Source organism: Echinops telfairi, unplaced genomic scaffold (assembly GCF_000313985.2).
Source record: "Echinops telfairi isolate 266 unplaced genomic scaffold, ASM31398v2 ScPeMD7_5;HRSCAF=22, whole genome shotgun sequence".
Taxonomy (NCBI): Eukaryota; Metazoa; Chordata; class Mammalia; order Afrosoricida; family Tenrecidae; genus Echinops; species Echinops telfairi.
Window position 1 is genome coordinate 13,777,843 of NW_022103901.1, and position 27,910 is coordinate 13,805,752.

Sequence of the window (27,910 nt, forward strand, 5' to 3'; positions counted from 1 at the left end):
CTTTAGAGAAACAAATCCACAGAAACCCATGTATAAGAGTTTTACATAAAGGTTAAGTGCACATCAAGAAAACATCCCAACCCAGTGCTGCCCAAGCCCACAAGTCCAACATTAACCCATATGTCCGACATCAATCCACCAAGTCCTCCTCCATCTCACAAAATACATGCAATAATGCCCACTGCAGGAGGAAAGCTGAGTCAGTGAAGGTGTAAGCATCTCAGCACTGGCAGGGGTCTCCACATGGGTGCTCCAGCACCCAGGGCTGCATCGGGGTAAGTCCATGCGGCTTCACCTTGGGGATGTCCTGCAGGAAGTGAGCCTTGCCAGCTGAAGCAGGGAACTGGCTAAGGCAGCTGCACCCTGGTCCGACCATCAGAAAGCAAGAGACCTGAGAACTCGAAAGGCGAGGCTCATTGAGCCATTTATCTCTGCCCTTCAATTAACCCCACATGTGTTTATCATCCAGGTTGTCACAATAGACTAACTACCTCACCGATACTGAACAATAATCCAGTACTGAACCGTAGAGTATTTAAACCTTCCAAAAACACTTTTTGCAGATGACACGCTCAGATGCAGATGCAGAGGCTCAGAGCGGTTGAGTGATAATTCTGCCGAGGCTCCCACAGCGTGGCAGAGACAGGGTTTGAACACAGGTCTGACTGTGTCCAGAGCCTGGGCTCTTTGGTGGGAGGGTCCTGGGAGACAGTGGGTGGACCTGTGTCCTCTCGGCCTCCTCTGTGTTGGCTCTGCCCCAGCCCCCTCCTTCCCCCATGCAGAGTTTCTCTCCCTGTGCCGACAGGTTGGTGGGACGAAGACGGGCGTGGTGCGCTATGTGGGGGAGACAGACTTCGCCAAGGGCGAGTGGTGTGGCGTGGAGCTGGACGAACCCCTTGGGAAGAACGACGGGGCCGTGGCAGGCACCAGGTGCGGGGGGAGCTTCTGGAGGGGATGGTCGAGGGATTTCAGAGCCTGGGGTGGGGATGGGGCTCCTGAGGAAGCCAATGTTGAGGGGGGTGCGGTGTGCCAGTCACCCTGATGTTGGTGCTTCCGCTCATGTCCCCCAGCAGCGCCCCCAAGAGAGGTGGGTAGCACGCTCACCCTCATTTGACAGATGAGTGAACAGAGGCCAGAGAGGTCATTGCTCAAGGTCACACAGCAAGCCACAGCAAGCTCGAGGAGAGTCCATCTGTTTGTCCCCTGGCTCCCTTTCCCTGCCATGCTGTAGGTGGGGCCAGTGGTCCCTGCCCTCCACGCCCCCAGTCCCCATAGCATGTGACCTCATCAGATAGCACTTGACCCCAGGACTCTACCTGAATCACAGCTGGCTCCAGGAGGGTTCCCCGCCTTCTCAGAGGAGAAGGGCGTCGGTGGGTTCCCTGCACTGCAGAGTGGTCTCGGGGTGAGAGGTGAGGGGTGGGATTGAAGTGAGGTGGCCTGAGTGACCCATGGTTGTGGTCACTGCCACCTCGGTGGAGAGGTCAGGGCTTGAACGGGACTTGAGCCAGGCTCAAGAGTCCGTTTGCTTCTGCAAAAGGATGGAAGAGGGTCCTAGATAAGGGGTGGGTGGGGGGTCTGGGCAGAGACCCATAGGTGGGAGATATCAGCTGTTAGCCCTCCCCTTGGGGCCCTTGTAGGGGCCTTTGTAGGACCATGAGTGAAGCTCTGGACTGTTCCCTATGAGGTCAGCAGTTCCAGCCCCCAGCCACTCGGGGAGAGCAATGGCCTGTAAATAAGGAATCTTAGTCTCAGAAACCCGACTGTACAGCTCTGCCCCCAGCATTGCTGGAAACTGGACCCGACCCAGCGGCAGTGGCTTGGTCTTGCTCCGAGCACTCTGTCCCCTGAACCCGTGACCCCCGAGGTTGTCCAAGAAGAGGCTCTGAAGTCCTTGAGACAGCATTTCGCCTCCATGTTCATGGCGGTGTTTCAGTTTCAGAATCGAAGGGCATGGTGGGCACCGCCCCCCACCCCACCCCCAGGGACAGGAAGCCGGTGAAATGCCTTGGGCCTGGGGTGGCCCGAGGGCAACTCTGAGAGTGAGTGGCAGGTCTGGCCGGGCAAGTTTCCGACACAGGTGTGGGAGCCAAGCCTCTGCCCCGTCACTAGTGTGTGACTGACCTCTCTGCGACTCGCTGTCCTCACCCGGGATCTTCAGATAGCAGAGGAGGCTCCGGGGAGCTGGCAGTGGGCATTCACAGACAGGGACTGGCACGGGGCCGGGGGCTCGGTGATTGCCCTTGCTCCCCAGTGACTGGTTCATTTTCTAGGAATACCGTCTTCCTGTCTCGGGGATTTCCAGCCTGGGGTATGGGTCACGGGACCCCAAGGAGGTGCCTCTCTGCCCTCTGGGCTCTGAACAGGGTGGGGAGCATGGAGGCTCTGAGCTGTGGGGCCATGACCGCAGGGTCACCCTTGCCCCCTTCCGCAGGTACTTCCAGTGTCCGCCCAAGTTCGGCCTCTTCGCACCGATCCACAAGGTCATCCGCATCGGCTTCCCGTCCACCAGCCCAGCCAAAGCCAAGAAGACCAAGCGCATGACCATGGGGGTCTCTGCCCTCACACACAGCCCCAGCAGCTCCTCCATCAGCTCTGTCAGCTCCGTGGCCTCCTCCGTGGGAGGCCGGCCCAGCCGAAGTGGCCTGGTAAGGGTGGGGCTGGGGAGGGGGCACTGCCTGGCTGACCAGGTCCCCCCACCGCACCCCATGTGTCGCTGACAGTCTGGGTACAGGCGTCCTTCAGTTTAGGGCTTTTGAACAAAGATACAAGTTCCTTTTTTTAATAGAGGAAATGAACCCATTTATATTTATTGTCATTGTGACATAAGATTTGTCATAGCCTGGGTTCTTCCCTGGTAGTTAAGAGGGGTCAGAAGGTAATTCACAGACAGGCCAAGGGAGTCGGGCAGTCTGGTGCAGCCGCCTCAGTGGACGTGGGCCCTTCACTCTGAACATAGTCTTGGGAAGGAGGCTCCTCATGGCCAGAGAGAGTGTCCCAGGGGCTTCTGAACCTCGGCTGTGACGATCCTCCCTGAGTAAGTAGCCAGGCCTCATTGTAGGGCAGGACAGGGCAGGGCCCTGGGAGTCCAGACCTTTGGCAGGACACATGGCTGGGTAGAGCCAGCTGAGCTCACAGGCCTCCGGACAGGCGACGCCTGAGTCCCACCCGCCCACGCGTCTTCCCGCAGCTCACCGAGACCTCCTCACGCTACGCCCGCAAGATCTCGGGCACCACGGCCTTGCAGGAGGCGCTGAAGGAGAAGCAGCAGCACATCGAGCAGCTGCTGGCCGAGCGGGACCTGGAGCGGGCCGAGGTGGCCAAGGCCACGAGCCACATCTGCGAGGTGGAGAAGGAGATCGCCCTGCTCAAGGCACAGCACGAGCAGGTGGGCACGGGCCACCTCCCCCTGACCGCGTGCACGCACACATGCACACACAGAGCCCGGGGCTCCAAGGCAGTGGTTCTCAACCGGTGGGTCTCGACCCCTTTGGGAGTGGAACAGCCCTTTCACAGGGGTCGCCTGGTTCATCACAGTAGCAAAATGACAGTGATGAAGTAGCCACGAAAATAATGTTTGGTCGGGGGGTCACCACCACATGAGGAGGTGTTTGAAAGGGTCGCGGCAGGAGGAAGGTTGAGACCCGCTGCTCTAAGGGATAAATGATCCACGGTCTCCCTGGGGGGGCGCACACTCTGTGTGCTCAGCTCGAGGTGCCTCGGGAGAAAGGGCTGGGGGTACTTCTGAAAAAGCAGCCCTGGGCGTCTCCCCTGGAGCCCAGTCCTATGCTGACACCCGTGGGTCCAGACGTCTGTGTCCAGTCAGTGGCAGCTGGTTTTGTGGCTGACTGGTCCGCCCGTCCGCTCCCTTTCCCCAGGTTGCCCTCAGAAGCTAGTGAATGCCCTTCCTGCCCTCTTTGTTTGTAAATGTTCTTTCTCTCTGGACGCTCACACCTACTTTCAGGACCTGGGTGGTGTTCGTTTTCTGTCCTTTGTTTCGTTACTTTGTATCACATGGAAGGTACCCTGGTAGCACAGGGCACACGGAGGGCTGCTACCTCAAGGTCAGCAGTTCGAAACCACTAGCTGCTCCGCGGGAGAAAGAGGGGGCTGTCTGCTCCTGTAAAGAGTGAGCCTCGGAAACCCACAGGGGCAGTTCTACCCTGCCCTCTAGGGGCGTGCTGAGTCACAGCGGCCTCGATGGTGGTGGGCTTTCTGGGAGTTGGACGTGAAGGAGCTCGGGGGTTGTCCAGCGGGTCACAAGTTGGGCTGCCAAGACCATGTCAGCAGTCGGAACCCCACCAGCCGCTCGGGGGAGAAAGACGAGGCCGTCTGCTGGCGTGAAGATTGGCAGCCGCAGAAGCCCTCGGGGCAGCCGCAGCCCGTCCTCAGGGCCGCCGGGGTCGGCACAGACTCCACGGCGGTGTTTGTCCAGGCTCTCGCTGTCTCGCTGGCCGCGTCCCCGTCCGTCTCGGGTTGTCCCCTCCCCGAGGCAGCCCCGCCCGCTGCCATCTGCAGCCCTTCAGCCCCTCACAGATGCCCTGCCCCGTGCTGCTGAGTGGGCTCCGACTCACAGTGACCCCAGAGCCCAGGGTAGCCCTGCCCCCGTGGGCTGCCGAGGCTGACTCTGCAGAAGGAGATGGGCCTGTCCTTCTCCCGTGGGGGGGCCGGTGGTTCTGAACGGTTGGCCCTTTGGATGGCAGCCCACGGGGGCACATAACCACCACACCACCAGCGCTCCCTCCGAAATCCCCGGGCGTGGCCAGTGGCAGCACCGGCTGCTAACGCAGAGGTTGGCCGTTCAGATCCAGTCGGCAGCGCCTTGAAGAAAGGCCCGGAACCGTCCTGAAGGCTTCACAGAGCGAGCTTCTGCTCTGACGCCCAGGGGCCGCCACCGGCCAAGGGGACACCAGCGCCGGGTCCCGTGTGCCCGCGCTTGAGACCCTGCTCGTGAGCAGCTTCACAGGCTGGATTGAGGGTCTCACGCCCGCGTCGTCCCTGAGCCTGTCGGATCTACCTTGGCCACAGGCCTGTCCTTGCCCCACCTGAGCGCTTCCTCCCGGGCCCTGTCCCCCCTCTTGGGCCTTGGCTCACCCCCACCTTACCCCCAGGGTGCCGAGAGCACCCAGGCCGAGCTCACTTGTGTGCTTTGGCGGGTCCTCACAAGACCACAGGTGCATGCGGGGGAAGGGCCAGGGACTGGGGGTGTCAGGGGTGGGGGCCATTGTGGGGTGGGGGCATGCCGCCGGGCCCCAGGAGGAGGCTGACCCCGTCCTGGCCCTGGCTCGGGGCCAGTATGTTGTAGAGGCCGAGGAGAAGCTGCAGCGGGCCCGGCTGCTGGTGGACAGCGTGCGCAAGGAGCAGGTGGACCTGTCCAACCAGCTGGAGGAGGAGAGGAGGTACGTGCCAAGCCCCGACGGATGGGGCCACCACCGCAGGCTCGGGCACAGCTCGGCCGACCCAGGCCCACGTCCCACCTGTACCGCTCACCGCCTCGGCCCTCTGGGGAGTGGCCTGCTCTCTGTGGGCCTCAGTCTCCGCACTGTACTGTGAGGTGATGCACCCCATCTCTCCAGGCTGCCGGGGGGCGGGGAACAGGCAGATAAAACCCCTACGAGGTGCTGGGTGCAGGAGAAACCCCACAGAGACATGTCCCTTGGGGCTCACTGTTTTGCCCCATTCTGCTTGCACAACAAATGGGGTGGGGGCGGGCAGCCCCTTGCTCTCCCAGCACCCTCTGGGTCCTTACCCCCCTGCTATGTGTGTGCGTTCAACTCTTCTGAACCCGACAGCCTGCACCCCCAGCCTGTGCTCAGGGTCCGGGTCGGAGAGCTGAGGCTACGCGCAGCAGGCAGGTCAGGGGTCAGCCTGGAAGGCCGGCTCATCTCTCTCACATCATGGGTGGCAAGAAGGGACTTGCCTGAGGCCATCAGCCAGGCCCTGGTTGCCTCTGCCCTGCCTCAGTGGGAGGGGGCTGGCTGGTGGTCTCCTCTGTCTGTGTCTCGGGCTTTTCCAGGGCTGCAGAGAGGAACCTCGGCCCACCCGGGCCACCGTCTTGGCCCCGAGGAGGGTCAGGAGGGAGGCAGTGGGCTCCAGACCCCCACCAAAAGATGTAGGCATGTCCTTCAGCCCCACCCACCCTCAACCAGACAGCAGGTGCCCCGCTGGTTTGGGTGGCCTGTGGGGACCCCCAGCAGGACTTTCAGCATGGTAGTCAGCATCCGGGGTGATACTCTGGTCCCTGCATTACCCCCTGCGCCCCCACCTGACCTGAGTCTGTTGGGCTTTCGGCCGAGGCACATGCTCCCAGCCTGTTGTTGCTGTCTGCCTCAGGGAGACAGGGGTGTATTTATATCCTCCCGAGACGGCCGGTCATGGGGCCCACACATCTGGTTCCCATGGCAACGTGCCCAGTGCCAGCCAACAAACAAAAGCAGGCTTTGAAGGCGTCTTGGGTGGGGAGGGGTCGTGTTGGGGAAGGGCCTGGGTGCCTGTATGTGCCTGCACCGCCCTCCGTGTGCTGTGTGACCTCAGGCAGGCTGCTTGCCCTCTCTGGGCCACTGTGTTCTCATCTGAGTGCTGGGCGTCGGCCGGAGACCCCAGCAGCTTCGGGGTGGGTGGTGTGCTCCCCACAAAGCCAGCAGCCCCAGCCCAGTGTGGGCAAGTGTGTCTCCCCCACCCCCTGCCCCTCCCGGAGTTTTGTCCTATAGCAGGGCACTGGGGGCCTCCACATCAGGAGCCACCAGGTGTCCGGGTGGGACCTCTGGCCCCAGACTTTGAGGCATGGGGGTGAGGAGGGATCAACGGAGAAGGAAACTCATTTTCCTCCCCGCTCTGCCCTGCTCTCGCCTCCTAATTAGACCATTGGTAGAGTCTTCCCAGCTCCAGTAGAAGCAGAGTCAACCATAACCCCACTGGGCTCCCACTCAGAATGCCCTTCACTCCGCACGTCGTCCAGGAGGACTGCCGTGACATGCAACACCCACATGAGGGACACTGCTGGTCCTCATTCCTAGAGGGCCGGCCAGAATTAGGCAGTCTGGAAGTTTCCAGGAGGCTCTGTCCCCATCTGCCGTAGGCCTCTGGGCAGGCCCCTGTTCCGGCAGACCATCTTTTGTGCCTGGAGTCTTGGCCCCAGGTGGCCTTGCCACTCTGCCGCTGGCCGATCGTGGTGGCTTGGGGAGGTCCACCACTCTGGGCACAGCCCTGCCATCAGCCTGCTGTCTCCCTCCCCCTGCAGGAAGGTGGAGGACCTGCAGTTCCGAGTGGAGGAGGAGTCGATCACCAAGGGAGACCTGGAGGTAACCGTCCGAGCCCCTCCCCCAGACTCCCCCAGCCCGGCTGGTGCAGCCATTTGTCAGAGTCTGGGCAGCCATGCCGCCATGCCCCTGCAAGGGAGAGGATGAGCAGGAATGGGCAGGGCCAGGATTCACACCTGGGAGGGCAAGTGGAAGGGGCAGGTCACAAATGAGAGAAGCGGGTGTCGGAAGTGGGATTGGTTTAGCTGCTGGGCCCCAGAGGGCCCACGGGTCCCTGTCAGTGGCCGGGTGGGGCGGATGGAAGGTAGCAAGGAGATAGAACTGGGCATAAGGCCCAAGGGTCTGGGTTCCCCTGCTACAACTTGAAAGATATCCCTAAAGGTCCCCTGGGCCTTCCGTTGATGCTGGGCTCTTGGGAGCATTTCAATTTGAAAATGGTTTGCTGAGTCTCAGAAAAACTAGGCAAAGAAATTGAGGCCCAAGGCAAAGGGGCTTACCAAGTCTTACAGCAGGCAGCGGGACTGGGCCCCGGACCCTGAGCTTAGCTCCTAGGGTGGCCAGTGGTTGTGTCCTGGGCACACTGGTCAGCATGAAGCTGGCCCTTCCCCTCTCCAGGGTACCCCACCCTTGAAGACCCTGCCCCCGGCCCTCTGCTCACCACATCTGCAGAGCCCTTGGGTGCAGGGCAGCAGGCTGTCTTCCGTGTCCCCCTCGCTGGTTAACCCGAGACGACCTCAGGAGAAGACTCCGGGAGCTGGGAGGGGTGGTCCTTGGACAGCCGGCCCCCTGCAGGGTCTCCGTTCCCTTATCTGTGGAATATGAGTGGGTCTCACACTGGAGCGGTGCTCAGCGTCTCGGGGGTGGGGTGGGGGGCTCCCCTCAGGCTCTGAGTCAGCAGGTCTGGGTGGGGGCCTGCAGATGCGTGTCTCCAATACATTCCCAGGTGATGCTGCTGATCTGGGGACCCCACTCGGGGACTCTCTGCACGAGGTCACGCCCCAGCCCAAATCGGAAAGTGTCGTTTCTGATTGCCCAAAAGCCATCCCAGCAGCTGAGGTGCACGCACGCGGTGGCTGTCCAGTACCGGGTGGCCCTGACTAGGATGGGGCCCTGCGTGGTCTGCTGGCTGCTTCTGGGGGTGGGGAGCTGAATTTGCTCCCTCGGATGTCAGGGCTCAAGGTGGCGCAGAGACATGGTGACACCGTCTTTCATGGGGACGTGTCAGACAAGCGCCCGTGTCCTTTGGTCACACTGGCTGGCTGCCCTCCTGCAGGACCTGGGCAGCACGCCCTCTACAGATGGCAGTCAGCAGGGGCTCCACCGAACCCCCAAACCACCACCCTCACTGCCACCCAGTTGATGCCGACTGCTGTCGAGTGCTCCACGGGTTTCCAAGGCTGCGGAGCATTCTGGGAGCTTTCTTATCTTTCTCCCAAGGAATGGCTATGTCCAGGGCAGGGGTCCTCAAGCTTTTTATACAGGGGCCCAGTTTACTGTCCCTCAGACCCATTGGAGGGCCAAACTATAGTTTTTTTAAAAACTGTGAACAAATTCCTATGCACACTGCACATATCTTATTTTGAAGTAAAAAAACAAACAGGGCAAAAACACCCGGCGGGCCGGATAGAGTTTGAGGACCCCTGGTCCAGGGGTTTAGGTCCAGGCTAGGCAACGTTTTTCCCAAAGTGGGTGATGGCACCCCCTGCTGGGGGTGGCTGGAACAATTTAGGGAGCTGTAAAAGCAGACACCTGCGCTTTATCCAGGAGCCCTGGTGGTTTAGTGGTTATGTGTTGGGCTGTGAGCCTCGAGGTCGGCAGTTCAAAACCACGTGCATCTCTTTGGGGAAAAGACTGGGCTTTCTACTCCCATAGCTGTTAGTCCCGGAAACCCACAGCCACGCACTGAGTCAGCGTGGACCTGACAGGGAGGTTTGTACACCTCGTCCTGGGTAGGCTAGCGTGCAAGCATTTTTACTAGCCAGAAGTGCTGGGTACGTTTTTCGTTGTTTTTCCTGAAAAGGGGCCGGTCTGCCAAAGAAGTTTGGGAACCTATAGACCGGAGTGGGAATGGGGAATCTTTTTATCTGCCCAGGGCCAGTTAGATATTTATATATACAAAAGACTCAACTTAAACATTAACCTGCTGCCTTTGGTCAAACGCTTAAGGAGCTCACCCCTCACCAGATGGCTGGGAGTCCAGTGGCACAGTGGGTTTACACGTTGCGATGCTAACCTCCAAGTCAGCGGTTTGAACCCACCAGCCCCTCTGCGGGAGATGAACAAGGCTCTCTGCTCCTGTAACGTCACGTCTTGGAAACCTACGGGGGAGTTCTTCCCGGTGTTATAGGGTCTCTCTGTGTTGGCATCAACTCAATGGCAGTGGGTTTGCTTATTTATTAACCATGCGTCCCTCCACCCACAGCCCCCCCCCTCCCCTGACTTGACTGCAGTCCCCTTGAGGGTGGGGAACCCGGCCTCTCTTCTCCACTTCAATATCCCCAGTGCCCAGACCAGGGCAGGAGTGTCAGCGGATGCTTTTCCCGATGGGTTTCCAAGTCCCAGACTGGGAATGCGTTTTGAGGTTCTCTTTCGTGGGCGGTGGATGCCCACGAGCTGTGCTGTCCTCTGCCACCACCTGGTGGCCTGCGGCGACAGCAGCCCCTGCCCTGGCTTTGTGGAGTCACCAGGAGTAACTCCGTGTTCGTAGTTCATCCACCCAGGAGTGCCCGTTTTTCACAGCTAGGGCCAACTCCATGCACCCCGAGTCTGCTGTCGGTTGAGAGCTTGGTTGTAAAGTGGGGGGGTCCTTGGGTGAAGCAAATGGTTGGTTCACTTACCGGCTGCCTAACAGGACATCCACCCAGAGGTGCCTTGGAGTGAAGACCTGGTGACCCCCTTCTGCAAAGCGAGCTGCTGAAACCCCTCGGGGGCCCAGTTCTCCCTTGATGCGGTGGGGTCGCCATGAGCTGGGATTGACGGGCGGCCTCAAGAACTACAAATTACAAGGTTGAGTCCCAGCCAGTGCACCTGGTGCCCCGTGAACGCACCTGATCAGGGCCTTGGTTACCTGAGACATGTCCTCAGGTTGGGGCCACGGCATGGGGGAGGACGGGGAGGTGGACTCAGGCCGGGCAGTAAGACAGGAATGGTGGCCCAGAAATGAGGGGTGCCCGCCGATTCAAGGAGCTGAAAGGGGGTCCTGGAGACCTAAGTTTAGGCCCATCTCTGACCCCAAAGTTTCCAGGTGGCGTTCGGGGCTTTCCCTTCTAGGTGGGGCCCCTCCTATTAGGTGGGGAGACAGCAAAGACACCCCCTCAGATGAGGCGGGATTCTATCTAAAGCTAGTGCACAGATGGAAGTTACATCAGCACCTGTCAAGCTGCCCAGCCACCTTGCCGGTGCCTCTCTGAACAGTAGCTTTGGGGACCCGGGAGTGACCGGGGCAGGCACTGGACAGCTTCCACTGCCCGCAGCCCTGGTCTTGGTTCTCACAGTGCCGCTGTACCCGTTGCCACAAGGGGGTGGCTTTCACAGACAGACGTCTATTACTCACAGTTCAGGAACTAGAAGTGTGTGTTCACGGCTCTGGCTCTCGGGGAGGCTTTCTCTGTGGACTCTGGGGAAAGTCCTTGTCTGTAGAGCTGCTACGCCGGGGACGGTCCCCCAGGGACTTCCAGCGCACCTCCCTCACCCCAGTTCCAGTGGCCGCTTGCTGGTTTAGTCCTGTGTACAGCTCAGAGGAGCCCTAGTGGTGCAGTGTCACTCCGGCTGCGATCCGCACGGTCGGCAGTTCAAAACCAGCTCCTCGGGAGAAAGACTGGGCTCTCTCTTCACTCTTGTCCACAGTGTCAGTCTTGGAAACCCACAGGGGCCCTGAGTTGGCACAGACTCAATGGCAGCGAGTGAGCCGCCCCCCCCCCGCCCCCCCACGGCTCTCTCTGACCCCCAGTCCCCAGATCTACTGGCTCTGGCAGTGCTTGCAAGGTGTCCTGGTGTAGCCCCTGGCCCTTAGCGATCAAGTGAGGTCGCCTTTGAAGTCAGGAAGCTGGACGGTTCCTCTTGTCCACAAGGCCACGGGCATGCTCTTCTGGGCGCCATCTCTCGGGAGGGACCAGGGCAGAGCGGCTGTGCCCACCATCAGAGGCAGCGATTGAGGCGGGGAGAAGGACGGCGCTGGCGTGTGTGGGATTGCGGCACCCACATCATCAGCCTGGAATTTTCTACAAGAGAACAAACAGGCAGGGCTGCTTGTTAGACTGGGGCCGCTTTCATTGTTCCTGGTGCCCGCGTGTCATTCGTCCTTCGTGGAAGACGGTGAGTTTGGAAAGCGTTGCCAGGAACCTTCCAGGTTCATACGCGCAGGGGAGCATTTCAGTCAGGGCGCGTCTCTGCCCTCAGTGGGGGGCCTGCAGATCAGCGCTCCCAGTAACGCCGCTTGCCCTGGTCTCCTGAGGGTGCCTTCCGAACAACAAAGCGAACGGTCCATTCCCAACAGTGGCCCTGCTGGACCAGTGACATGCAAGGCCGAGAGGCCAGTTCCGGTGGGGAAGGGTCCCCCGAAGGGTGACCATGTTTTCTCAAAGGGCACGGCATGATGACGGGGGCTCAGAGACTGGTAACTCCACTTGTGAGGAAGCTGGGAAAGTGTCATCGAGGCACAGGTTCCCTCGCAACAGGGCACCTGCTCATTCTTGGAAGGTCACCGAGAAACCTTACCCATCCAGCCTCCAGCCCCGATCTTGTGCCTTCAGACTTCTTTGTGTTTCCCCCAAGGATCAGGGAAAAGGCATGAGCCTGGAGGCCCTCTTGCCCGGCGGGTTCGAGAGATGGGCATTGGGTAAGGAAGACGGAAGAAGAATGAACGCCTTTGGATTGCAGTGCCGGAGAAGAGTCCTGGAAGTCGCCTGGCCCCCCCAAAAGGACACACACCCCTGTCTCGGAAGAAGTACGGCCAGAGAGCTCCTTAGAGGCAAGGATGGAGAGACTTATGTCTGAACATACTGTGCACATGTTTTCAAGAAGACACCAGTCCCTGGAGACTGGTAGACACAGCGCTTGGTAGCAGTGGAGGGGCAGCGAAAAAGAGGGAGGCCCCCGACGAGATGCATGGACACCGTGGCTGCAAACATCAGAACAATCGCCGTGGGTCAGAACCAGCTGGACGGCACCTAAGAACAGCCGCAGGGTGGACACGTCACCCGCCGGAGACTCAGATGGAGGCTAGTTATGTCGAGAGACCAGCTTCTCTGTTGGATGTTTTTGCTTCCTAAAGGTTTTGATGATTCGGCAGCAGCACCTTTTGACACAAACTGTTAGCAGAGTATTTCTTGAATGGATAGTGTTGGTTTGCAGCGTCAGCTCTGCCCAAGGTGACGGCATCACGTCCCCCTTCTAGGTTTTGATGAGTGTTTTGACTCACAGACACATCGGCTGTATTGCAAGCCCTGCCTCCTCTCAGACCTGCCCCAGAGACCGAGTTCCTGCTGGAGAATGAGGCCCTGGGAGCAGGCCTGTGCTTGCTGCTGCCCCCTGTGGGCCAGTTGTGGGAACTGCCGTGGGCAGAATGGGCATGCGGAGAATGTGCAGCTTTGTTAGTGCATGAAGTGGGGCTTGTGGAGCTGAGACAAAAGGGCTTCTGTGCTTCCTTCAGCCCCGGGGATGGGAGTGGGGTGACAGGTCTGTGGGAGGCACAGCCTGGCCTCCACCGAGGAACCTGCGCCGGGTGGTGGGATCACCCCCGGCCTGATGACCAGGTGGGTGGTAGTACTCTTCAAAGCCCTTCCATGCCATTGGTGCTTTTTGCTTTCAGTGCCGGGCCCCGCCTGCTTCATTTATCAAAGGGCTTCTGAGATTGCCAGTGAGGCGGAGCTTTGGGCTCCCCAGGGGCGCAGGCGGTAGTTGGGGTGTCCCCAGGGAGCTGGCCGGGGAATGGAATGCCCATGGCCGCCACCCTCAGCCCTCAAAGCAGAGCTTTGGACCAGTCTGGCCCGGCTCAGTCACTGCCAGTGAAGTGGTATGTAGGTGGACCTGGATCTTTAAAATGCGGGTGAACTGGAATGGTCACCAGAACAGGAAAAAGGATGGCTGACGGATGCCCTGCTAGGACCTTCATCACCCCTCTTAGAAGGTGGGGTGACGGGAGAACATGGGGCACACACCCGCATCTACACACACCCCCACATGGCAGGGCAACGGGCCTCTCGGACAACGGCCTGAAACCACGGTGGTCAGCTCAAAGATGCAGCAGCCCATGCCCCCCTGTGTGGCTTTCCACAGTCCTGGCCGCTGTCCACTCTAGAGACTCTCCCACATCTCCCGATCCAGAACTACCACCCCGAATTTTCCCATTCCAGTTGGCGGTCCAGGTCACCCCCGTTTTTAAAATCTGGGTCTGAGACTGAAGCGGTGTGAGGCTCCACCTTCAGCGCCCCCAGCCTGCTGGGTCGCAGTGAGGGGCGGGTATCGGGCCCCACCCCGCCGCCTCCCAGACCGACCCTCTCTCTTACCCAGCGTCAATTCAAGTCTTTCCTTGGTGACCTGCTCTCCTTGCCTTGTTCACAGAAGATGACGCCACCTCTCTCTCTTTCTCTCTCTCTCTCTTCCTCCATCCTCCTCTGCCCCCCGTGCCCTCTCCCCGCCGCCCCTGCCCCGCCCCGCCCCGGGTGGACAGACCCAGACGCAGCTGGAGCACGCGCGCATTGGGGAGCTGGAGCGGAGCCTGCTGCTGGAGAAGGCGCAGGCCGAGCGGCTGCTCAGGGAGTTAGCGGACAACAGGGTAACCGTGGTCCCCTTCGGCTTCCTGGCCCCCTTGGCTCTGTCCTTTGCAATTGCTGTCAGCCCGGTTTCTTCTGCCACGCCCCTCACAGGACGGAGAGATGGGCAACCTGCTTCCGCCCCGCAGCCCGGGGAGGCTAGATGGTGTGGCGGGATCCTTGCTCTCCGGACCTGTGTCCACCCCCACCGTGCGTGGGACCCCTACCCCCTTGTGCATTGCCCCAAAGAGGCTTTCTCACATTCAGAAATTGAGGGCATCTTGGGAGTCGACGGGCCCTGGTGTGGGAGGGCCTGGAAACAGGCTGACCCCTTCGCCAGCACAGGAGGCTGGCCAAGGGCACGGGCGGATGGGTACAAGTGTCTAACCCAGGGGCTCACCGATCATGGCGGGCAGGAGGGGCCAGGCTGAAGGACCTGGGGCTAGAAAAGTGCAGGTGGATGGGAGTGACCCCAAGAGTTGGGAATCTTTGTCAGCCACAGGGTCTGGCTTTTGGAATAGGCTGGGAGCCAGGCCAGAGAGAACGCACCACGTTTAAGTCCGGGCTCCCGTCGCCACCGGCTGCTTCGCACCACCAGGTGTGTGCCAGGGCCCGACTTTGCAGGCTGGCCAGTGCCATGCAGCGCTGCAGCCAGCAGGACGGGGAGGAAGTCGAGGTCGGTCTCTATACGTTTGGGGCTCTGAGACCCGTGTGTAAGGGCATGCATGGGGGCCATTTGCAGAGACCGGCCAGCACTTGGTCGCCAGCCACGCCTGCGCACAAAGGCCCGGTTGTGGAAACTGACCCCGTCACTGTGGACGGTTGGAGCCTCCAAACTATGGACAGGTCATTTGATAACCAGGAGAAACCATTTCCGTGAATTGAAATCAACTACGGAAGAAACGATTACCTCCACCTCCCCCACACCCCTCACACAAACGCTTCCTAAAGATTTTAGACGTTTTAAAGAGTGTCTTCAAGTCCTGGTGGTGCGGTGATGATGCGTTAAGCTGCGCACCGGAGGATCAGCGGTTCAAAGCCGCCAGCTGCTCTGTGGGAGAAAAACGAGGCTTTCTACTCCAGTATAGAGTTACAGCCACAGAAACCCACACAGGGCATTTCTGCCCTGTCCTGTGGGGTCTCTGTGAGTTGGCATCGGCTGGAGGGCAGTGAGAGCCTTGGAACCGCGTCATCGATGTGGTCAGGTTGACCTTTCAGGCGAAGGGAGGGTCTGGGAGCCGCAAGTTGGTTCAGCTTCAGGCGTTCAGACTGGACAGTCTGGGCCAGCGGCCACGCCACCCCATGCAGGACAATGGGGACATTCGACTTCCCGAGTGAGGGCGTGCGTGGGAAGGCTTTCTGGAAGTGCCCGGTGCCCTCCGCCCTCCCACCCCCACCCCGCACCGCGGTCCCCCTTCCTTCCCTCCCGGCTGACCCGCGTCCCCCTCTTTTTCCGCAGCTGACGACGGTGGCCGAGAAGTCGCGGGTGCTGCAGCTGGAGGAGGAGCTGAGCCTGCGTCGCGGCGAGATCGAGGAGCTGCAGCAGTACCTGCTGCAGGCCAGCCCGCCGCCCACCGACCACCCCGAGGCCGCCGAGAGCCTGCGGCTGCGCGAGCGGCTGCTGTCGGCCAGCCAGGAGCACCAGCGGGAGAGCGGCGCGCTGCGGGACACGTACGAGGCGGCGCTGAAGACCTACCAGGCCGAGGTGGCGAAGCTGCGCGCGGCCAACGAGCGCTACGCGCAGGAGGTGGCGGACCTCAAGGCCAAGGTCCAGCAGGCCACCCACGAGAACATGGGCCTCATGGACAACTGGAAGTCCAAGCTGGACTCGCTGGCCTCCGACCACCAGAAGTCCCTGGAGGACCTCAAGGCCACGCTGAACTCGGGCCCCGGGGCCCAGCAGAAAGAGCTGGGCGAGCTGAGGGCCGTGCTGGAGGGCGTGAAGATGGAGCACCAGCTGGAGCTGAGCAACCTGCGAGCCAAGCACGACCTGGAGACGGCCGTGCACGCCAAGGAGAAGGAGGGCCTCCGGCAGAAGCTGCAGGAGGCCCAGGACCAGCGGCGGGACGCGGAGCTGCGCGTGCACGAGCTGGAGAAGCTGGACGTGGAGTACCGCGGGCAGGCGCAGGCCATCGAGTTCCTGAAGGAGCAGATCGCCCTGGCCGAGAAGAAGATGCTGGACTACGAGGGGCTGCAGCGCACCGAGGCCCAGAGCCGCCAGGAGGCCGAGCGGCTCCGGGTTGCCGAGAACAGACTGCAGGCCCTCGGGTCCCCGTGCTCCTCCCAGCACACCCACGTAGGCCTCTGTCCCTGGGCCAGGCCAGCGGGTGGCAGGGGCAGACGGGGAGGTGGGTGGCCCAGTGCTAGAGACTTCCAGCCCCCCTGTGGCATGCCCACAGGTGAGAGCCCCCCCAACCCCATCAGGACACCCCAGGTTTGGAGAGATTGGCTTTCTCTGAGTCCTCAAACAGCCCCCTAGCCCTCCCAGATGGCATCTGCTGTAGGGAGTCACCATGTCACCATGTCACCATGCTTCCTCCTTTTACCTTCTACCCCGTCTGCCACTCAGCTATGGGCTGGCGAAGATGTGGGGGCCAACCTTGCCTGTCCCTGCGCTCCAGGCATCCCTCCCTGCTGACCCAGGGAATCTGACACCACCATTCCCAGTGGAACCTCACTGCCACCCAGAACTGCAGTCTGGAAGGCTAGTCCCTCCTGCTCGCGTTGAGCCCACCCCTCCCTAGAGCCCTCTGGGCACCAGTGCCAGGCTCTGGGTAGCACTCCCATGAGTACCCCATCCACCTTAACCCTCCCGAGGTGGAGGTTTCTCAGCAGAATCCATCTTTGGGCTCGGGAGGTCTCGTGGTCGCTGCCCTGAAACGGGCCCCAGGCAGCTGGAAGCCATAGCTTAGCCTTTGAGGACTCCGTTATCGGGAGTACGGGGTGCCTGCGTATGGTTGCCGGCGGCATGCTGAAGGAGCAATACAGTGGGCCGAGTGCTGGGCTGCTAACAGCAGGGGCCGGTGGTTCAAACCTACCTGTCGCTCTGAGGGAGAAAGATGTGGCTGTCTGCTCCCGTAAAGACTTACAGCCTCCGGAAACCTATGGGGCATTTCTACTCTGTCCTGTGGGGTCCAAATGAGCCGAGATGTTGACTCGGAAGCCGTGGGTTTGATTTGGGGTCTTGTACCATACCGAGGTCCCCCTGCTGCGGCCTCCCCTTCTCTCAGGAGGGGCGACATATTTCTTAGCAAGATCCTGGGGAGAAGGACGGAGAGGAAAGCAGGCTGCAGGGGTATGCAGCAGAGCATGGGGGGGTGAGGGCTGGGGCTGGCCCTGCCCCTCAGTCACCAGCACACTGGAGCCAAGGAACAAAACCACTTCTCTTGATTATTCGCCCTCGCTAGGGCCACTGAGCCCACGTGCTCCCCAGAGCCAGAGGGTTCACACCAGGAGCAGCTGGGTTTGGGGGGCCCTCGTGGTGTAGCGGGTTAGTCTTTGGGCTGCTAATCGAAAGGTGGGCGGTTCAAACCCACCAGCCACTCCACAGAGGAAGATGGGGTTTTCTACTCCCATGAAGAGTTACAGGCTTGGAACCCCACAGGGATGGGTCTACCCAGTCCTGTGGAGTCACTGTGAGTAGCCTTCAACTTGATGACTGAGTATTGTTTTTAAAAAAATTTTGCAGTGTGAGGGTTTTGTTTTTGCTTTTAGGTAGTGTCTAAGTTTTGAGCCACATCCATGCTGTGCTGGACAGAAAGATTTTAGTTAGTCACAGCTTCCTGGGGCTGGAAGGGAGCCTGGCATCCATGGACGCAAGTATGAGGCTCACCTTGGCAGAGGTGACCACCGCTGGCCCTGTGCTGCCCTGATCCCGTGTCCGACTCTGAAGGCTCAGAGGGCGACCAGCCCGACAGGAGGCCAGAACTTCTGCTGAGAAACAGCCGCCTGTCCGTTGTCTTTGGGCTTCACCTCGCAGCCGTGGTTGCCGTGGGGAAACTTTTTTACATCAATTTTTTTTTTCTGTTTTGCGGCTTCTGAGTTTATTTATTAAAAATAATTAGTGATGTGCCGTGCAGCATTCAGTGCCTACTGTGTGCACGGGAGACTGAGCCTGGGAGGGTTGAGTCTGGAAGGGGAGGCTCCAGGACAAGCCCCCATCAGTCTCCCCGGGAAGGAGATGTAAGACAGTAAGCTTTCCACAGAGTGGGGGTGGGGGCGCTCACACAGAAGCCACAGCAGCAGAGGGGCCTCGGTGGTATGTGTGGGGTGGGAGACAGGCTTGTGGACCCCCATTGGTGGCCGGGGCTCAGGCAGGGGGAAGGTCCGCTCACCCCTCACAAGGGCCTCTCGTTCCAGATGATCGAAGCCAATGACATCTCCCAGGAGAAGATCAGGGTGAAAGAGACCGTGGAGGGTGAGTGGGCCTGGTGGGGAGGGGGGAGGTCTACGTCACCCGCCCTTTGGCAGGAGCCCTGGTGACATAATGATTATGTGTTGGGCTGCTAACCATAAAGTCAGCTGTTTGAAACCACCAGCCGCTCCTCAGGAGAAAGAGGAGGCTTTCTACTCCCTAAAGAGTGACAGTCTCAGAAACCCACAGGGGCAGTTCGACCCTGTCCTATGGGGTCGCTGTGACTCGGAATTGACTCGATGGCCGTGCGTTTGGGTTTTTTATTTGGTCAGGTGTAGGGAAACGGCAGTCGTATGTCTTCTCCAGAGAGATTTTACACACACGTCTGGAAAGGGCAATCTTATGTCTTCTCCAGAGAGATTTTACACACACACGTCTGGAAAGGGCAATCTTATGTCTTCTCCAGAGAGATTTTACACACACACACACACACACACACACACACACACACACGCGCCAGTGTGGTTGTTTGGTACCTACAAGTCAGTTCTAAGTCACGGCAGCCTCTGTTCCACAGGATGGAACACTGCCCGGTCCTGTGCCGGCCTCCTCCCAGTTGTTCTTATTGGAGCCGCTGTCGCAGCCACCACGTCAGTCCATCTGATTGAGGCCTGCCTGTTTTTGGTGACCCTCTGTGTTACCAAACGTGATGTCCTTCTCCGGGCCTTGCGCTCCTGATAATACGTCTGACGTGCGAGCAAGTAGGTCAACAGAGTGGAAGTATCCCTCCCACACCGCACCTAACTTTTCTCACGGAATAGTGACACAGCTTGCCGACCTTCCCCGTCGGCACTTTGTTTTCCAGAACCGCGGGACTTGCGCCACGTACGTAGCGACGTCCCTATCCACGGCTAGTTAGGGTGCTCCAGTCTGTGCCCCGACAGACTGCCATCGGTCACCTGGGACGCCATCAAGCCGAGGGGAGGCAGCGATGGCCCCGTGGGAGAATGTTCCTTCCCAGGCACCCCACGCACAGCCGTCCCGTCGTCTGTCGGAGAGGTGTGTGTGGCTGTGATGCTAAGCAGGTTTCAACTTCCAGGCTAGGAAGAGTGGTCTGTCCATCTGCTTTCAAAGTGTCAGCTGCTCAGTCCCCTTGGACATGAGGTCACTGAGGGCCAGAGGCTGTCTTCATGGCAGCAGCTGCCAGGGAGCCGGACCAATTGTCCCTCCCACCAGACCTCACCTCCAAAAATGGCCCTGACGAGGTCGTCGTCGTTGCCCCCCGGAAGTGTAGAAGGCGTCTGAATAGCGGCCTGCTCCCTCCCTCTTAGTCCGAGTGACTATTTTCTGCTCCCACCCTCTAACTACCACCCCCACCCCCCCACCAGCGGGGTTACTGATCTTTGGGTTTTTTACATGCTCTTTATATGGGACATTGTCAACATCTGCCCCCATGCGTGGCTTGTATTTTTTTTACTTTTCTAATGGTGGGATTTGCTATCTAGAGTATAAGCTTATTTTAATCTTTTTACTGTAGGCTTCTGGGCTTATTTCTTTTGAATGGATTTCATCTAGTACTTTTAAAGTCTCATTTTCTGTCTTCCAATGCTGGATGCATTTCACACTCACCCTCCTAGAAGGTGTGAGGCAAGGACCCATTCTCATGTTCCCCAAACAAGTACCCAGGATCTTGATAGGTGTCCTTGTAGCCCTCCTGCCCCGCTGCTCACCCAAAACACCAGCCTGAGCTTTAGATTCCATGAAGTGACTGAGTTAGGCCAGGTCAACTAGAGAAATCCAGGCAGATTCATTATGTGTTCAAGAGAGACCTTTATATCAAAGAGTAATTGTATATTGAGAAAACATCCCAGCCCAGTCCAGATCAAGTCCATAAGTCTAATATTAGCCTGTATGTCCAATACTAGTCCATAAATTCTTCAGACTCAATGCAGCATATGCAGTGATGGCCAATGCAGGAAGATCACAGGCCGGTGGGTGGAGAGTTGTGGATTGACGCCGTGGCTGCAACAATGGGCTCCCCACCCACCCACCCCCTTGTACGAACAATAGAAGAGGAGGTGGGTGCAGGACCAGGAGCGCGTCATTCCACTGTGCACCAGGCTGCCGGGGATGGCCAAGGCATCCGTCCCGACTAAATCCCAGATCCTCTGCTCCAGGGACTGGCAACAAAAAGGCTACAGATGACAAGCACAGGGTAGGGTGGGTCTTTAACGTGACCACAACACCCCACTCCCCCCACATGCGATGCTGTCTGACCAGGAGGGGCTCCCCTCTCCGGCTCCCCCAGAAAAGGCAAAATCTGATGGGTGTGTTTAATTGGTGTTGCATGAGATTTGTAAATGAGCAGAGACTTGACACCTTTCAGAGGAGCCCTGGTGGCATAGCAGATTACACATCAGGCTGCTAACCGAAAGGTCAGCGGTTCGAACCCACCAGCCGCTCCTTGGGAGAAAGAGGAGGCTTGCTGCTTCCGCAAAGACTGACAGCCTTGGAGACCCACAGGAGCAGCTTGGCCCAGTCCTATAGGGTCGCGAGGGGTCGCAGTCCACTTGATGGCAGTGGGTTTTGGGGTTTGGACAGGTGTCCATGGCGTGTGTTCCTGCTAGTTTTCCATACGTGACCGTTATGGCTACCCTGAAGCCCTGCACGCTTAACAGCCATGGCATTGGGCACTGCCGTTACTACCGTGCCCACTTTCCACATGTGGGAACTAAGGCTCTGAGAGACAAGTGGCCCATGGCCACCCCGTGTGGAAGCCTCCTCTTCAGGGTGGCTTCTCCAGAGTGAGGACAAAACTCGGTGTCCAGCATGGTCCCCAGGGGTCGGCCACAGCCTCGGCCACTGGCTCGCAGGGCCTGTAGCCCCTTTGTTCTCTCCCCTCAGAGCTGCAGGACAAGCTGAACAAGAGGGACAAAGAAGTGACCGCCTTGACATCCCAGACCGAGATGCTCAGGGCCCAAGTAAGTGGTAAGTCTCCCTCCCGCCGGGGAGATGCAAGGGGGTCTCCCTGAGCGGCAGTGAGTGGAACAGATGAGCCATGCCCACCCATGACATAACCTGGGGCCCCAGCCACGTCCCTCCGCCAGGTCACCTATGAAATCTCATCATGGTACAAGGTTGTGACCCCTCGGCCACTCTGACAGCAGCGTCACTGCCCCGAGCCCTGGAAAAAGATGCCAGGGTATCAGAATTGCTGTCTCGGAGAGCCAGGCAGGGCTGGTGGGCTGGAATTTGATTTGGGCATAAGCTGGCACTGCTTCTTGCTCACAAGAGTGCCAGGGATGGGGCCCATGGGAATAGCTCACATCTTGCGAACCGTTTCCCACCCGGTTTGACCAAATTCCCGTCACATTCTCGTGGCTTGAGGACCTCAGGCCCCACCAAGGCCAACAAGAAGATTTAGCCGTGTCCAGGTCACGGAACCCTGGTGGCACCGTGGACATGAGTTGGACTGCTAACCACAAGGTCAGCACCCACCAGCCGCTCTGTGGGAGAAAAATGGGGCTTTCTACTCCCATAAAGAGCTACGGTCTCGGAAACCCACAAGGGAAGTTCTGCCCTGCCCTCCAGATGCCGCTCAACTCGGGGGCAGGGAGTTTGGCTCGAGCTTTGTCGAGGCAGAGGAGCCCTGGTGGCACCGTGGGTTAAGCATGGCTCTTTGCTCTACTCAAGGTCAGCGGTTCAAACCCACCAACCACTCCGAGGGAGGAAGATGAGGCTGTCAGCTCTCGGAAAGATCTGAACTCAAACCAAACGGCTGATACTTTAGGGTCTTTTTGTAGCCGTCTTCTCAAGCCCCTTGCTGCCTGCCCCCCCAAGGACAGGAGAGGGCCTTCCAAGCACTCCGTGGGTTGCCTAGCTGTCACCTCCCGGGAAGACCTGTTCCCTGGGCCGAGCTTCGGCCCTGGGGGGCGCAGTCCCACACACCCCCTCTTCCCCCTGCAGGGCTGGAGGGGAAGTGCAAGGGCGGGGAGAAGAAGGTGGAAAGCCTGCTGAGGGAGACCAGGCGGCTGGAGGCCGAGCTGGAGGCCATGTCCCGGAAGACCCACGATGCCTCGGGCCAGCTGGTCCTTCTCAGCCAGGAGCTGCTGCGGAAGGAGCGGTGAGTCGTTGGGGCCCGGATCAGGCATGCTCGGACATTCGCCTGCCCTCCTTGCCCAGGGGCTGGAGGGACCCTGGCCCCCTGTCTGCAGCTCCAGTGAACCTCGAACTTCGATCCACCTTGCCTCCTTTCGAACAAAAGCCTGCCAAGGACACCTCCTATCCCCACCCCCCACCCCCTTGGTCAGATCTGGTCCCTCCCGTCCCCGGTGGGAGGCCCCTGCTGCAGCAGGACCAGTGTCCAGGTGCGGGAGCTGGCGGGGCAGGGTTGACCCCGCTGCGCTGCCCGCCCTCCAGGAGCCTGAACGAACTGCGCGTGTTGCTGCTGGAAGCCAACCGCCACTCCCCGGGGCCCGAGAGGGACCTGAGCCGCGAAGTCCACAAGGCCGAGTGGCGGATCAAGGAGCAGAAACTCAAGGAGGACATCCGGGGCCTGCGGGAGAAGCTGGCGGCGCAGGTGCGTGGGGGCGTGGCCGTGGGGGAGGGCGAGGTGGGTGGACGTGGCCAAGGGCGTGGCGTGGCGGGCCTGGCATGGCGTGGCGAGGGTGGTGGTTTCTGGAGGCAAGTGTCCGCCTCCAAAGCACCGAGGGGCCGAGCTGAGCTAAAAGATCAGGCTCTGTGGGGGACAGTGTAGGGTCAGGTTGCTGGCCTGCCCTCTTAAAGGGGATGCCTCTGGGCCCACGGTGGGTTGGCACAGCCGTGGAGACCTTGAAAACCAGTGTTCATGGCGGTCACAGGGGGCAAGGCCCAGACGCAGGGTGGTCAGGTGAGATGGAGGGCGGAGGTTGGGATCATTCCGAGGGAAAGAAGTCGGAGCGTCCCGGGACTCGGAGAACGTGAGCTCCCTTGGCAGAGCTGAGAATTCAAGGCAGGGAGCGGGGAGAAACATTCAGTGGGGGCTCTCAGGTGAAGTGGGGGACTTTGGTGGTCGGGCTGGGTCTGGAGTCCAGGTGGAGCCGGTAAAGCCCGCCTTCCCCCAACCCACATGTACATACAAACACACACGTGCACGCACGCACACACTCTCCCTCTTCCTGTCTCCTGCTGCGTCCAGGTCAAAGAGAAGTCCCTGTCGGAACAGAGGCGGTACTCCCTCATTGACCCCTCCACGGCGCCCGAGCTCCTGCGGCTGCAGCACCAGCTGATCAGCACAGAGGACACTTTGCGTGACGCACTGGACCAGAACCAGCAGGTGGAGAAGCTCCTGGAGGCCATGCGCAGCTGCCCCGACAAGTCCCAGGTCAGCCATGGCCAGCGCTGGGCTCATTGAGGGAGGAGGAAGGGAGGTGGCCCCATCTGGGGAGCCCTGTCCTGGGAGCTCCAGGACAAATCTGAATGGTTAAATCTAAATGAAGATGGCCCCGCCCAATGAACCTGACTGAAGGGATCAAGTCCCGTCCCGGGAGCCCTGTCTGAGGGACAGAGCCCCGCCCTCTGGGCCAAGGGGGACCGACCGACTTGACTTCCTCCTGAGGAGCTCAGTTGGGGCCTTAGTCTGTGGGGGCGCCCCATCAGGAAGACCTCGCCTCTAGTGGGCACCAGAGACCCTCGCTTGACCTCTCCCCCACCCTCACAGGCCCTCAGCGGTCCCGGATCCGCGAATGGCATCCACCAGCAAGACAAGGCCCACAAACAAGAGGTAAGGGTGGCCCGGGGACCCCGGCCTTCCCATCCTGACGGGCTTCTCTGCAGGGGATGACCCTGTCACCACCACCGGCAGTCCCAGGGGGCTTCACAATGTTTGTGGGGAAATGAACAAATCACAGGATTTTCCCACAGATCTTTTGTTGTTGTTGTTGTTGTTGAAGGCCTCTTCATACACACGGACCAATAGGCTGTGTGTGTGGTGTCCGCTTCTCAGAGGGACCTGTCCTCCTGAACGCTCTCACACTTAGTTCAGATCCTTTGATGAAAACCTCCTTTAAAGAAAATAAACGATAAAGTCACAGTCTCTCTGGACACTTTGAGGGGAAAAATCCAAAATTGTATAAAGAAGACGACCCTCATGAGAGTAGCCTTCTCACTGAGAGCTGACTGAGGTTGCCGTTTTAAGGGTTAGTATACTTCCTGAACGTGTGTGTTGATAAAACAAAGCCTTCCAGAGTTTGCCCTCTCCCCTCTGACCCCCCCAGTACAGGGGGCCACACAAAGCTAGACCCCTGGCTGCTCACCGAAGTGTTAGCAGTGTGAGTCTGCCCAGAGGCACCTAGCCATCTACTTCTGACAAAACCGGTCCTGGAAAGCGCTGAGGAGCAGCGCTGTGCTAGTCTGACACAGGGCGGGGTGGGGGTGGGGGGCCACCAGGAGTCAGGATCCACTCAGCGGAGGCAACCGCTCTGGTTGGGTTTGGGATTCGGGACAGGGTCCGGGGTTGGGGCAAGTTGACTTCGTGACTTGGTGTCATGCCCCCTTGTCCTCGGTCACGTTCGTTGCTGTCAGGCCACTCTAAGTGTTGACCTCGTTCAGAACGCGGTGCTTGGACCCCTTTGCCCAAGATCGTCGTGGTGGCTTTTTGTGACTCTGCCTCACTCCCACCCATCCCAACCCCCACTGCTGTGGGGTCAGCCCCAACTCATGACGACCTTGTAGGACAGTCGAGCTGCCCCGGAGGGTTCCCAGGCCTGCAAATCTTGGCTGGCGCAGACGGCCTCAGCTTTCCGCCCAGAGCAGCGGGTGGGCTCACAGGCAGGGGGTGTGGAGCTTTGACAGCTTTTCCTCCCCCACACCTACTCAGGCCCCCCAACCCTAAGCAACCACGAACCCCCTTTTTGTCTGTGCTCCTCTGAGTCTGGCTTCTGCCATCCTCTCTTCTCTGGCCAGCCCTCACACAGGCCCTGCGGCCTCTTTGTAAAGCCCAGCCCCTCTGGCCTCTTCCCCTCAACCTGTCACCCACAGCTCCCACCCCGCCACCTCTGAGGAGCCTTCCTGCCTCGAGACCTGTGTATATGCCATTCTGTGCCTGGCCCTCCATGCTCCCCACCTCTCCCTCAGCACCCATCTACCGGGAGCCCTCGCTGCTGCCCACGCGGGCCTGCCTTTCCAGAACACCCAGCTGACCGGGGCCTTGCTCTCCCTTAGGAAAAGCACTGACCCTGAAGAACCCGGTGGAGTGGTCCAGCCCGCACCAGAGACCGCTGGCCTGCCCTGATGGCGCCCCCTCCAGGCAGGGGCCAGGATGGTCACTTTGGAGACAAGAACAGTGTTTGTAACAATGACATACTCACCGCTGTGGACAATCCCCCTCCCAGAACCCCCTGCCGGACCAGGAGGCTCCCTCAAGCTCGGCCTTCCACTGACCGTGGCATCCAGGCTCCGCCTGGCACTCGGACACCCAGATGCCCAGCGGTTTCCAGAGTTCGTCTGGGAAGCCGGGACCAGGGGTCGGCCCCTCCCTCGCCGCCCTCTTCCCTGCCGGTGGGCAGCCCCTGGGAGCTGGAAGAGGGGAGGCTTTCCCACTGCGTCCCTGCTGTCTTCCTCAGCCCTCAGCCCCCTGGGTCACCTAGAGCTGTTTTCCCCGGAGTGGACCTGGGAAAGCACCCAGCGGGTGGGTCTAGGCTGCAGGCACCAGGTAGGAGCCCCTTTTCTGAAGCCATTTCCTGATAGAGGTGCCCTCTACTTCCTCATCCCTAGATACGGAGCCCCCTTTAAATAGTGGTACTAGATTCCGCCACCCTCCTGTCCAGTAGGACTCCATGTTCTCGGTGCCTGGAGGGTGGCGTGTGACCTCTCTGCCCCACGCCCCACCAGCTGCAGCTAGGAGCTACAGTATTAGAGAAACTGGGGTGTCGCCCTCCTGCACTCCACCACTGCCTTTGGCCAGCCCTCGTTTGGGGCTAGGGATGGGGCAGCCACAGGGGAGCCCAGAGCAGGTTTTGACTGGGGTCCCTCCTCCCCACCCGTTGACTAGGTTTGTGTGTGCACTGGCCGTGCAGGCCCGGGTCCCGGGCAGGGCGCACTTGCTGCATATACTCTGTGCATCCCTGTACCAGCAACTGCCGCCTCTCCACCTGCCAGCCCTGCCTCCCGTAACCAGGATAAGCCCCGAAAGTGTGTTGGACAGAAAAATCTAGTGGCCTCCCCTCTTTTCTCTGAAGCCCTGCTAAGTTGCTCCAGGCCTGTGTGCGGTGGGAGTAGCTGGCTTCGAGCCTACGCCGGGCCTCAGCAACGCTCTCCCCAAGCTCAGGCTCGCCAGGGATGATCCTATAACGCACCCGGACAGGTAGGCAAATCTCATCCAGGCGCAGGCGGGTGGTGCGCATGCGCTCACCTAAGCGCAGCCTGTCCCACCGTGCAGGTCGGTACCCTGGACCCCTTCCCTGTTGGCTTTTGGTAGCGCTCGCATGAGGTTTTATTAATCATAGAGAAGCCACGCTTGGGCGGCCTAATCCAGAGCCCAGTACTGCTCTTGTCCGCACACTCAGGCCAGGGGGCAGCCATTAGTGACCCAACAGCGAGGCCCGTGCACCAGGTGGGGCTGGAGCCACGGAGCAGCGGTGATCCTCTGCACCTGCTGCTCGGTTCCAGTTCTGCCATGGACCCCCCTCCCCCCCCCTTCCTTGTCTTCCTCTCCCCAAAGTGGAATTGTGGATGTGTGGCAAGTCCGTGCTCGGGGCAATAAAGCTTGTGACTGAGGTCCGGAACCTCCACTGTTGGTTGGCTGCGGCTCTCTGCGGGCCCCTGGGTTGCTGGTCCGGGATTGGGCCGCGAATTCCTACTGGGGTGTGAATGTTGCTACAGACCAAAGGGTTGCAGCCGGGGCCTGGGGCAGCTTGTGCGCAGAGCACTATGGGAAGATCCTTGCCCCGCCCTTGGGTCTGAATCTGTTCGTGGTGTGTTTGGAAGCATCCTGCCAGGAAACACTGGTTTAGGGGTTACCTGTTGGTATTTCAACTCCCATGAGTTGTCGCCTTATAAACGCACAGGGGCAATTCTCCCCTGCCCTATAGGGTCGCTATGGCTCAGGATCGGTTGGATGGCAGTGAGGGTTTTTTGTTTCGTTTTGTTTTTTTGCAAGGAAAAAGCTAAACACTACCACTGGTTTTTTCTGGCAGAGACAAAATCTTGCCATATAAAATGGCAGTGACGCAGCCAGCACGTGATTGAGGGGCTTGTTTACAGTGTTAGGGAGCGCATTTTCTCCCTACCGGAGCTTCCTCCGCCAGGGCACGGGAACAGTACGCTGCAAGCTCCTGGTCATCAACCTTGTGTCATGCGGTGCGTTCTGACTCCTGGCTCCCCCAGGTGTGTCAGCATAAACAGCAGCCCGTGGGACTTTCAGAAGCAGGTGGCCAGGCCTTTGTTTGGTGCCTCCTTTGAGTTGACGAGAACCGACAGCCCTCGCGTTGGCAGTCAGGCATGCTAACCGTTTCCAGGTCCCCAAAGTTAACACACTGAGCTGCTGCTAATGGGAAGGCTGCAACTTC

The 27,910-nt window shown here is 59.7% G+C and overlaps 1 protein-coding gene across 2 annotated transcripts in view; it reads left to right on the forward strand.

Moving 5' to 3' along the window:
• The window catches only part of CLIP2 (CAP-Gly domain containing linker protein 2), a 42,590-nt gene extending 15,457 nt beyond the window's left edge, over nucleotides 1-27,133 (forward strand). Inside the window, exons 4-17 of one of the 2 annotated variants that reach the window (XM_045285125.1) lie at nucleotides 806-930; nucleotides 2,435-2,648; nucleotides 3,191-3,388; nucleotides 5,296-5,399; nucleotides 7,241-7,301; nucleotides 13,930-14,034; nucleotides 15,471-16,307; nucleotides 18,371-18,428; nucleotides 21,270-21,353; nucleotides 22,332-22,488; nucleotides 22,785-22,944; nucleotides 23,542-23,727; nucleotides 24,064-24,126; nucleotides 25,566-27,133. In XM_045285125.1, coding sequence (XP_045141060.1) covers nucleotides 806-930; nucleotides 2,435-2,648; nucleotides 3,191-3,388; nucleotides 5,296-5,399; nucleotides 7,241-7,301; nucleotides 13,930-14,034; nucleotides 15,471-16,307; nucleotides 18,371-18,428; nucleotides 21,270-21,353; nucleotides 22,332-22,488; nucleotides 22,785-22,944; nucleotides 23,542-23,727; nucleotides 24,064-24,126; nucleotides 25,566-25,577 — 2,364 coding nt within the window. In that variant the 3' untranslated portion in view covers nucleotides 25,578-27,133. The remainder of the gene's footprint in view (nucleotides 1-805; nucleotides 931-2,434; nucleotides 2,649-3,190; nucleotides 3,389-5,295; nucleotides 5,400-7,240; nucleotides 7,302-13,929; nucleotides 14,035-15,470; nucleotides 16,308-18,370; nucleotides 18,429-21,269; nucleotides 21,354-22,331; nucleotides 22,489-22,784; nucleotides 22,945-23,541; nucleotides 23,728-24,063; nucleotides 24,127-25,565) is intronic. The other variant, XM_045285129.1, reaches the window with a different exon arrangement.
• Nucleotides 27,134-27,910: the final 777 nt, after the last annotated feature.